Source organism: Solanum dulcamara, chromosome 8 (assembly GCF_947179165.1).
Source record: "Solanum dulcamara chromosome 8, daSolDulc1.2, whole genome shotgun sequence".
In the NCBI taxonomy this organism is placed as follows: domain Eukaryota; kingdom Viridiplantae; phylum Streptophyta; class Magnoliopsida; order Solanales; family Solanaceae; genus Solanum; species Solanum dulcamara.
The window spans coordinates 75,253,364-75,265,786 of NC_077244.1; the positions used below are offsets into that span (position 1 = coordinate 75,253,364).

At 29.7% G+C, this 12,423-nt stretch overlaps 1 protein-coding gene across 1 annotated transcript; it reads left to right on the forward strand.

Annotated features, from left to right (window-relative positions):
- Positions 1–608: 608 nt before the first annotated feature.
- Positions 609–5,920, forward strand: LOC129899098 (uncharacterized RNA-binding protein C1827.05c-like). Its single transcript, XM_055973905.1, has 9 exons — positions 609–757; positions 849–955; positions 1,332–1,446; positions 1,570–1,625; positions 3,954–4,001; positions 4,105–4,202; positions 4,807–4,876; positions 5,002–5,112; positions 5,502–5,920. The coding sequence occupies exons 2-9, from the start codon at positions 851–853 to the stop codon at positions 5,550–5,552; spliced, it is 654 nt and encodes a 217-aa protein (XP_055829880.1). The 5' UTR covers positions 609–757; positions 849–850; the 3' UTR covers positions 5,553–5,920.
- The last annotated feature ends 6,503 nt before the right edge of the window (positions 5,921–12,423 follow it).

Sequence of the window (12,423 nt, forward strand, 5' to 3'; positions counted from 1 at the left end):
TACGATTTTTGACGAAGTGCCCAAAAGACAAATATTCCAAACCATTAGGTGTTGGGGTTGTTTGGTTTTTGGACAAAATTATTTCGGTATTATAATTTTGGGATTATAATGATAGAATTAATTTATCTTATATGAGTGGTGAAATAATATAATATCAAGTTGGATAGGATAAGAAGGAAAATACAAAATTAAGATTGAGATTAAATTTATACTTAGTTTGGTTGAAGCGTGAAGGTATAAATTTATTCTAAATTAAATGCCTCCAATCAAACAAAGTATAATTTTAATCTCACCTTATCTCGCGTACCAAATAATCCGTAAAAAGCACAAGTCACAACTACTGACCACGGTTTTGTATCGATCAAATCAATTTTAAAGTTTATCAGTTCAACTTTTTGATTATCGATTTGTATACATGCTAAACCATTATAGAATTGATAACCCAATATATATAAAAAAAAATCAAACCATTATCAAAACCAATTGAACCAATAACCCATTTTTGATAAAACAATAAAAAAAAAATCAATTCGAATTATTGATTATTTTGAACAGCCCTGCTATTGACCCATGCAAAATCCAGGGCAGGTGGTCGACCCGAAATTAGAAAACGAGAGGATCCGAACAAAGGGTTTAGGGTTTAAGTTACCGCTCTCCGCAAAACAACGTTTTCCTCTCTCGCGCTTGGCAGCTCTGGGCATTCATCGGCTTATTTGTCACCGTTCTCCGGCGAGGTCCAATAAGGCTTATAGCTCAAGTAATTTTCTTCAGGGTTTTAATTTTCTTTACCATGTTTCTGTTTTTATCTGTGCAAAAGTGTTTGACGTGTAGTATGATTATGTAAACAGAGATGGGTGTTAAAGCAAGGAAGAAAGCAATAACGAAGAAATTGAAAAAGGGAGCAAGCGATTTTTCTGCTTCTTCAGCTTCTAAAGATGAAGCCCGTGACTTTCTGGTACGTTATTTGTTCTTACGGCTCCAGCATACAAGCAGTCCATCCACTATCTTCGAACTATATAGATTTATACAATGAAAATTAAAAGAAAATACCTCAAATTATGGTCTCCTTTATCGGTATGTCGTGGTAGTAAATGCTTTAGTTTCTATGATTTTATATTATATGTAATCCCTTAATTTTGCAACTTGCTTGGTATATACGTATTAACTTATGTCTCAATGGTAGAGAAGTAACAAAGGAAGGCAGAAAGCTACAGTTTGATGTTTGGTCTGTGATCCTCTAAGTGGGCAATGGTCTTCATTAGAATTATAACTGTAAAATTCACCGTGGTTATTGGTGTGCCGTATATAACTTTTTTTGTCCTTCTAAATAGCCATTAGAAGGTGGGCCAGCGCAGAAGCTTCCAAAGACTGAAGTGAGGGAAAATAAAGGAACAGTGTTATATATCGGGAGAATCCCACATGGATTTTATGAGAATGAAATGGAAGGTTTGCATTTCTGTATTTAAATTTGCTTGAGAATGAGCCAATTTAGATACTTGATATTTTCCTCTTTATGTATAACAGAATGAAGTTGAGTAATTGTGTTATATACTCTAAATTGGTCTTCAGGTTTCTTTAAGCAATTTGGTACAATCAAGAGGCTTAGAATTGCAAGGAATAAAAAGGTTAATTTACCAGGCCAATTAATATTGGTTAATTGTCCATCTGTTTGGTTAGAGATTTCTTTTCATGTTTGCTCTTTAACTGTCTTACTTAATGTTTTATGGTTATATTATTGTTATGCATTTGACGTATCTGCTAACTTGAAAGTCCAATTTGGTTAATGGAATAGGGGTTTTGAGCAAATACTTAGAACTACTTATATTTTGTAGTTGTTTATGATAATCTGTTCTGCAGCTGAATATGAAAATAATCTTGAGAAAAGAGAAAATCTTGGCAAAACATACAAAGGTCTTTTGGCAAAACATATATTTCCAAAGTCGAGCTTCTTCATCTTGGTATCCAAGTAATTCCTTTTTCTATATGTGAATAATTTTCATAGACATGGTTCCAGGGGATGCAACTGAAGTGTGCATTGACCTACGTACAAAGTCATGGACCTACCAGGGTACTCTTCTAAGTTACGCAATATCCAATTTGTCTTAACCAAAAACAACAACAATGTATCTCCTATTGTAATTCACACTACTGTTTGATCTCTTTAGTTCATTCTTATCCCATGCCTCTGCCCTCCTTCTGCAATATCGTACTACAATTTTTTTCCACAAGATGATTAGATTCTACATCTGTTTCCGTGATAGTTGCTATCATTGGCAAGCATATGAATCCTCTTTTTCTTTTTAGCTCCTCTCTGGCAAAGTGCAAACAGTGTTTCTTATTCGACTACTCTGACCATCCCTGTGCATCTTTCGTACCTTGGTAAACAACAAGCTTAGACTTCTCTTCAACATTAACTTATCAGAAAACTCATTGACATTAATACCACCCTCATATGTTCCCTAAATCATGCCTTTCTTGGTAATTGGGCTATTGCCTTACTTCTAGTTTCATTCCCTATCCGCTATTATTTGTTCCCTAATATTGTTTTCTTGTGATTCCCTTTGTTTTTGCCTCCTCCTAATAGTTGAATTACAGGTGTAGGTCCTAAGCCCCAATAAAAACAAAATTTAAAAGGAAAAATACACCTTCGCACAATCTCGGTCTGCTTATGGATCCTTTTTTTTATCCTGCACTTCGAGATTTGTTGGAGGAGATTAGGAGAAAATGTCTCGTTCACTTCTTGTTTCCCATTCTCATTCTGTGGTATTGGGATAACCTTTGCCGTTTGTTTATCCTGTTTTGGTGCCTTGTCTCTCCCTGTAAATATTTTTCATCTGAAATATAGATATTATTCTGATAATGCAAACAACAATAAACAGTAACATACCCAGTGTAATCCCACAAGTGGGGTCTCGTTAGGGTAGGTTTACCGCTTACCTTACCCCTGCCTTTGTGGGGTAGAGAGGTTATTTCCGATAGACCCTCGACTCAATTAGTTTGGTAATGCACCTAACTAAAAACTAAAAAGTAGACAACCTATTCTGCTGGCCCATTTGTTCATTCTCTCTTAAATGACACCGTGCCACTAGTACTTTTTAACCATTGGTCAATGATGTTTTACTTGAGTACATCTTAACCAGTTGAGGTGTAAATCACCTTGCTTGCATGTTGGTAGCCTCTACTTTTTCTTTGGTTAGTCACGTTATGGCTTTTTCTTTGGTTAGTCGCGTTATGTTTTTTTGTAATTTCAAAGAATCCTAAGCAATCAGCAAACCAGAATGCTTCTTACTGGGAAAAAAAATTCAGTAAATTGGAATGCTTCTTTAACCCTTTCAGAACAACTCTTTAACATTTGGAATCCCCCTTAAGGACAGCAAGGATCTCTCCGCCCCGTCTTAATCCACAGTGCAATCTTGTTTCTCTCAATCTGGGGAATAAACTTTCTCAATGTCATGGAACCCTCAACACGATCGTGCTGGACATCCGGCTTCTTTTTTATTCTTCCTTCTATTCATTCAGCTAGAAATTCTCTGTTCCACCCTATGTTCTCTGTACACCTTATCTTAGTGTCTCATTCGTGAGTGTATTGAGTCTGATCAGTAAAGCTAACATCTGCCTGGAAATACCTTGAGTTTGGATAAAGGAAATACATTGATTATAACACCTGTTTTTAAACCTTATGAAGTATTTTTCATCTAGAAAAACAAAATGAAACTGTAGGCCATAATTATGTAGTGGAGTATGGTGATTCATTGTCATTCACTTCAAAAAAAAATTTCAAACTACTTGATTCATTCTTTTGTCCATTGACAAATTTATTTTTCTTTCTTTATGGGCATGCACTGCACTTTAAGCTACACATCATATGTTAATCCACTGATTTTACCATTATTTTCCTTTAAGGTAATTTTCTATGTGTTCATTGACTTATCCTGGTTTCATTTCCTTAACAGACAGGAAAATCAAAGCATTTTGGCTTCATAGAATTTGAGTCTCCTGAGGTAGTACTTGTCCTAGTGGCTTTGTAGTATCGTAGATATGCTTTAAAAAATCCATCTGATCATTATCTTCCCATTTCCTGGTTATCTTTTGGGGTAACTGCAGGTTGCAAAAGTTGTTGTGGATACTATGCATAACTATCTCTTGTTTGAGCATTTACTGCAAGTTCAGCTTATTCCTCCTGAACATGTACATCCAAGATTGTAAGGACCCCCCCCCCCCTTTCCATTTTGATGGAGGGAATGGTAATTTTATTATTTTATGTCCAAGTGCGAGGAGATTTGTCAATTTTCTTTGGTTTATTCCATCTTTTTCGCTTTCTTGTGTTTTGGTTTTTTTTTTTTTTGGGGGGGGGGGGGGTGTGCTTGGGTGGAGGGGGCTCAGTGGTCTGGGAGGTTCTTGTTGTAGGAGGTTGATCAGTACTTTGTAGTCTTTTGTCACTACAAATTGGAAACTAATCAAACACCAGAATATTTTTTTATGTGACTCGATTAAAGAATATATTGACCTTCAAATTTGCTCCTTTTTGGGATTGCTGTGGACTGTTTTTCCTTAAGCCGAGGATTTATCAGAAACTGTCTCTCTACCTCTGAGGTAGGGGTAAGGTCTCGTACACTCTATCCTCAGACCCCACTTTGTGGAACTACAATGGGTATGTTGTTGTTGTATTGACCTGATTGTTTTTTCACTTTACAAGGAGTGTGGAGTTGAAAAATTTATGGGTAGGTTTATGATATGCTCTTAGCATGGATATGCAAATTTGTGTCTCTTTATCTGTTGGTAGTTAACAACTTTGATTCTACATAGGTGGAAAGGTGTGAACCGCTGGTACAAACCCTTGGATTGGGTTAATATTGAAAGGAAACGTCAGGACAAGGTAAGGTTCAGTGGGATATAACATTTTTGCTTTTGTGTTATGCTAAATGTGGTAAATAGTTTAGTATTATGACCTCTGATTAGACTTTGCAAACATAAACTTGATGAGTGCTAATAATTATCCAGGAAAGAACACTGGATGATCACAAGAAGTTGGTTGAAGGAATATTAAAACGCGACAAGAAGAGGCGAAAGAGGATTGAGGCAGCTGGGATTGACTATGAGTGTCCAGAAATGGTAAGACATATATGGCTTTCTTTATTCTCAGTCTAACTCTCTGATGCTGCAAATACAGCCTTATCACTGCAGGTTACTGGTTGGAGTACGGAAACCCTTCTATTTGGTTAATCTAACCGTTAATTACCTATAATTTGTACTAGATGATATTAATAACGGGATTGTTGCATGCTTGGCTACTGTTTACCGTTGAACAATGATAGAGTAGTGTTTGACTATTTGTTTAGGAGGAACAATAATGCTAATTACTTCCTAAATATTAGAAAGAACTAGAATTAGGGAAGTGACCAATGACTTGCACCGTGGACACGATAAAAGAGTTCTTAGGTTAAGCTGAAATCACACTGCACTCCATCAGGAGATTAAACACTGGTTCATGTCATTCGCAGGTGGGTTCAATTCAGGCTGCACCAAAGAAGATCAGATTTGATGCAGATTAGATCTTTCCAGCAGAAGTGAGACAGAAAGTTGATTAGTATATTGGCAGTTTGCATTTACAATTCATGGTCATGTAAGCTGCAAGGTCACGGCGCTGAATCATGCAACTGATGGGAAGCTGTGTACTTAAATTTACTAAATTATCAACGAAGGTGGAAGATTGGTACCACCTTAGATTTCTTCTGAAAGAATTAGCATTAGCATATACGACACTGATGCCGTAAGACATTCCAAACATCTACCTGTAATAGCCTCAATTTTTGTAACCTCAAAATATCTCAGACTTGTGGAATTCTTTGGGTGATAAGATGAATTTTGTCTAGGCTCTGGCTAGTAACACATCTCAATCAAAGAGTGTTCGGAATTTTGATGTGCCTGATTTCTGGTTTCTTTTGGTCATTGTGTTGGTGAATTTCATAATCTAAAATTTGTGAATCTGCACGTATATTTAACATCTTATAAAACAAGTTTTTTTCATTATTCAAAATAGTTGAATTGTTCAAAGTTCAAGAGAAATGTTTGAATCTTTTTTCATGTTTACCTTTTGCATTAATGAAGTTTTGTAATTTTTTAGGAGTTAAACTATACTAATTACAAAGTTATACTTTAATAAGGGACTATTTGTATTTATGATTTCACATTTAATTATCTTTATGAGGTTGATTAAACAAAAGGATAATAAAAAAAATATAGTTCAAATTTTATTCTTATTTTTTTTATAATATCTATGCATTAGCTTAGAAATTTAATAAATAGATAATAGAGGGAGTACTATTTAAGAAGTGTATCAAATAAAAGATGAAAATGGACGGAGGGATTAGCATGTGAATGTATGAAGAATATGATGTAAATTAATTGCTCGTTAAAGATTTGGAGTTGTGAATTCTAATGATGACCTTGGCCGATAAGTAATTAAATTACAACGTCAGAAGCATTAATGAAGAAAATTACAAAAGTTAAAGTCTTTGATCCCATTTCTTTTTATTTGCCAATTTGATTAGAGGAAATTATTTCATACTTGCTGTTTTGCTAGTGAAAATTTTGCAGCGCGAAGCTTTTGATGTTTATATTGATCGATCATAAAAAGAAAAATTATTATTTATTTCAATTAAGTTTCTTTTCATTTACTAAATTAATAAATACATAAATATCTATTAATTAAGATAAATTAATATACATATCTTATTAAATTACTTAATTATAACAAATTGATGTGACTTGTTGTAATCATGCATATGAGTAAAGTTTTACTACATTTCTATTTCAATCGTTTCAATTACAATTCATTTGATCGATAATTTTTTTTGGTTGATGAATACATGATTTCAAAAAGAGCATAATAGTTATTTTTTTTAATAACAAAATTATTAGTTACTCGTTATGTTTCTTCGAAACATTTTCCCATTTAGCGATTTATACGGATAACTAATTTTTCTTTTTAGGATTTCTCATTTATTCATATATATAAATTTTGTATTTAAAAAAAGATTTAAGTAAAATAACTGACACAAGTTATTTTCACTCCTTTGTAACTACAAGTAGAAAAATATTTAATATAATTTGTTTTATACTTTATAGAGTATTGTACCCTAATATAGCGTGTGTTCCTTACGCGATAAGTAACTTCCTGGTAGATACATGAGAATAAAGGAGCTAGAGAAAAGAAAAAAAGAAGAAAAAAGAAAGTACTGTATAGAGTCAAAAGTCAATAAATAGAATTTCTTTATCACAGAACAATGACGTGTACATGTTTCTAATTATGATATTTGCTATAGAACTTTCATGGAAAATGACTCGTCGTCTTTATTTATTTTGAAAAACAAAACTCTATAACATTTACTTCCTTCTGTATTATATGATATTTTTAATTTGACCACATCTATTGACGGTTCCCTTCTTTTTCGCCCGATGCCCAAATCGACCCTGTCATTCTCCTTGGAAACTGATTTTTGTCCTTTATCCGTACATATATTTAGTATTCTATTAAAATAATAAATTTTATTGAGTCTTTTGGCACAATATGAACTTGAATTTGAAAAAATAATAATAATAAAAATAATGTATTATATATTTGATATAGAATACATTAGAATTTTGTGTGTGGGGTGGACAGTGGTGAAATCAAGATTTTGATTAACGAAATTCAAAATTTGAAGAAGTAAATACACAAACTAGTTGAATGAGGTTCGACATCTACTATATATATATATATATATACATAAAAGATTATAAAATTAGTTCCATTATATAAAATGTCAATACACACCATATTAAAAGTTTAATATTTGATTTTGCTATTATCTATTCTGAATCTTAGTTCATCGGTCAAAAATAAAACACATTAGGGAGTAGGGATTTACCATAAGGCGGCATTTGCTTCAAATTTTTGAAGATGAACATTTCGTAAATACTTTTATGTTTTTAAAATTAAATATATATTTTTTATTTCAATTTATATGACACAGTTTAAATTTTGAAATTTAAAATTTTAAATTATATTCAACATAAAAACTTTAAGATTTTAAGGGTAAAATTTATATATTTAAAAATTACTTAAAAGATCATATAAATCATAATTATTAACAACTTCAAATATTTATATATAAAAACTTTAAGATTTTAAGGGTAAAATTTATATATTTAAAAATTACTTAAAAGATCATATAAATCATAATTATTAACAACTTCAAATATTTATATATGAATTCTCATTCAATAAAAAATAATTTATTCGTAAAATTTAAATTATGCCACACAAATCAAGATGAATAGAATACTATTTTTCAATCAAACACCAAGTAAAACATTTTTTTTCTTTTTTACATTTTTTCACGGTTGAAAAACAGTTTCTAGAAAAGGATTATCTTAAAGTTTTTCAATTTTCTTGAATCACAAGTCAACTGAATAATTTTTAAAAATGATTTAAAAAATAAATCAGATAAGAGCATTGGTCGTTTCGTTTGTCGTTTCTGGATAAGGGCCCACTCAAGTCCTCGTAAGCAAAACTGATTTTGTCTTATCTTCAGACAGTTATTAACATTCGGAAAAAAGAAAAAAAAAAGACATTCATTTTGAGTGTTTAAATTTTCTTCAAAAAAATATTTGAAACTTATCCATATTTTTCAGGAGCCGGTTGATGAATATTCATTATGCTGTCTTAATTTAAGTATCTTATTTATTTAAATTTATTTTTTTAAAAACTATTTTTTTATATTTTTAATATTTTTTAATTTTAATATTTTACAGGACAAGTTTAAGATTATATTCACAAAATTTAAAGGGAAAATTATATAAATTGGACTCATTAATAAAATTATTTTTCTAAATTAGACCCAACTCAAATTATTTATCCATCTATGACCCAAACTACTTATTTGTGTCTATCCACTTTCTCTTTTCTTATTTCGCACATGATGTCATTATCACAACTATGAATTAATTCTTTGTGATACTCCATCAGTATATTGATATAATGTATCGATATCATGTAAGACTAAGCTTAATTCGTTGTGATACTCCGTTGGTATATTGATACCATATCGTTATCATATATGATTTGACTCTTTTTTTTAAGAAATAAATAAGAAACAATTAAGAGAAAATTATGAAAGTCACGATGTTATTTATTAAGTTCTAAATTAATAGAAAATATATTTTTATAAATTTTTTCTCTTTTTCCAATTTTTTTAAAAAATATATCTAAATTATAACTCTTTTTTTAACTCTTTTTTAATTAAAATATTGAGAATTGAAACATACATCAATGATACCGAAATAGTATCATGAATGGTTGAGTAATTTCATAAGAAGATTGAAACAAACGTCAATGAAAATAATACTCAGTTACTTTTTGATACCACCAGAGTATATTATACTTTGATGGCATCAAAGAGGGAAAAATAGTCCTTCAATAAAAACACTGTTTAGTTACTCTTTGATGCCATCAGAGTAAAGATATCATCACAGTATATTACAGTATGTGAATATACTCTGATGATATCAGAGAGAAAAAAAAAGGTGAACATTGACGTCAGCGCTCGGATTTAAAATTAAAAGGGGCTATGAAAGTAATGAGACATTTAAGGGTAAATATTTTACTTTGGGGGGTTATAAGTGTTCTTTTCCCAAATTTAAAAGACTAAACTCATATTTAGTTTCAGATCACAAGATTCAAAAATCTCCTTTTTACTCACTCTATTCATTTTTATTTGTCACTTTTAACATATCAAGAAAAAATAAATAATATTTTTACGTTTTTCGTCAACATTAATTACTTATTCCCCAAATTACTTTTCAAGATTTAATATTAAACACCTATTGATAAGAATAGTTTAGTCATGTCCGTCATTATTTTTTAATGGGTGTGCCAAATTCAAATACTCCCTCCATTTCCTTTTTACTTGTTAATTTTTGACTTGACATACCTATTAAGAAATCAATTATTGATATGAAAAATTTACCGTTTTACCCTTATTAATCACTAAAGTCATAATTCAAATTCCAAAATATTTTGATACCAATATATTAACTCTCTTAATAAATTAAGGATAAAATAGGTAAAAAAAAAATTATACTTTCTTGATTTGTCAAATTTGATAAATAAAAATGAAAATCGAATTAAGAAAATTTTGACACGTAAAAGAGAACAGAGAGAGTAAAAATGAACTAAGGGTAATGTTTTACTTGAAGTTTGAATTTTAAACTACAATACTATTAATTATACTCGTGATTAAGTTAATGATACAGCATTTACTTGAAGTTTGAATTTTAAACTACAATATATTAATTATACTCGTGGTTAAGTTAATAATACATCATTTTAATAGTAATGGTGGAGAGAGAAAAAAGAAAAGAAAAGAAAAGAAAAGAGCTGATGTATCCAACAAGCCATACCAACCCCATCAAAGGTTGCAAGTATTTACTTAAAATTAATGAGTATTTATTAATTTTCATTATTTTTGAAATACAATATTTTATATGAATAATAGAGGAACTTTATAAAGGGAAAATTAATAATTCATATAAATCGTTTAGTAGGTAATATCATGAACAAATTCAAAGAATAACTTATAATTCCGTTATATGGAAAGAAGTAGCTAGTATGTCATTTTTTGACGAATTATTATATATTTCTACGATTTCATCGATTAAAAAATCACCAAATGAATTGTATTTACGATTGAAACAATCGAAAAGGAAATGTACATTAACTACCTACATGCACGATTACAACAAATCATATCAATTTGTTATGATTAAATAATTTAATAAAATACAAGCATATATTAGTTTATCCTGATTAGGTAAATTATGTATTAGATGTATCATGTGTATATTAATTTCATGTAAATACATTGAACGTAATATTGGTAAAATCTTACTAGCAGAGCAGCAAGTGTGAAGTAATTTCCTCTAATCCAATTTTTATATGAAGTCTTTAATTCGAGTTTTAATCATAAATTCAATTTTACTTTTAAAGTATATTTTTTGTGCAAATATGAATCAAATCGAGTCTCGAAAATTTAGCCAGAGCCCACCAGATAGATAACTATATCTAGAGAAACTGAAAAAGATACACAAAATGGGATGTGAGCTTAAATAAAATATATAAATACTTGGAATAAAATAAATAAATACTATCTATAATATAAAAAGAAATTGTATAGATGGATGATTGAAAATGTCAAGAATAAAATTGACAATGCAAAGTATAAAGAAGGGAGAATATATATTGTTCATGATTGATAGAGAAGTTGATTTTTAAAGTAAGATAACTATAACTATTTTTTACCTCTTATTATTAGTCCATTTAAAAACTATCATTTTTATATTTTAAACAAAAAAAAATTATCATACGCCTGATGAAATTTGTATGGTCATGTAAATGTTATGGCATGATAGGGATTAAAAGTTTTAAAGGAGTTGTTTGGTTACAATTATAATTATACGCATATAAATAATATAAAATAATAATAATAATATATTCACTAAAATCTCACAAAATGGAGTGCAGAAAGATAGAGTATACCCATCTTACCACTAAGACACCAACTTGAAGCTTACATTTATTTTATGTATTAGGAATAAGACATTTATTTGAAATTTGTCACTAATTTTCTAAAATGCTATTTTATATATATAAATTGCTTAATGATTATACGTGTAACTAAAAAAAATAATCTTCGAAGTTCAACCTATCTTTACATGTGAATGAATAAGGAAAAAAACCAAATCTAGGATCAAACTTGAAAAAAAGAAGATCTAATTTATTGCTAGAAATTTATTTTTTAAAATATTTTTTTGGATAAATTATCCAGTCATTCATTAATTTTCTACATTAGGAAGAGATTTATTCGTGATTTGTTACTAAATTATATTATAGTGATTATGTTTGACCAGTCGTATTTCCTAAACGTTGTACTTATATTTTACAAAAAACACTTTATGCTATACTGTAATTAAAAAAATTCTTTGAAGTTGAACCTTCTCTTATATATGAACAATAAGAATAAGAAATTAAATTAAATTAAGGACCAAGCTTGAAAAGACAGAATTTAATATTTACTGCCAGAAATTTAATATTTTTAATAATATTACCAAACCTCACATATATTTTCTACTAGTATTAAAAAGACATTTAGTCAAGATTTGTTACTAAATTATATTATAATTCATTTGTTTGACCACACATATCTTCTAAAGTGTTGTATATTTTACAAAAAATATTGTTGATATTTATATTTTTTAATTAAATTGCCGAATCTTAAATTTATTTTATGTATTGGGAAGATATCTATTCAAAATTTGTTACTAATTTCCTAAAATGCTATATATTTTATATAAATAAAATTCACTATACAATATATGTGTAAT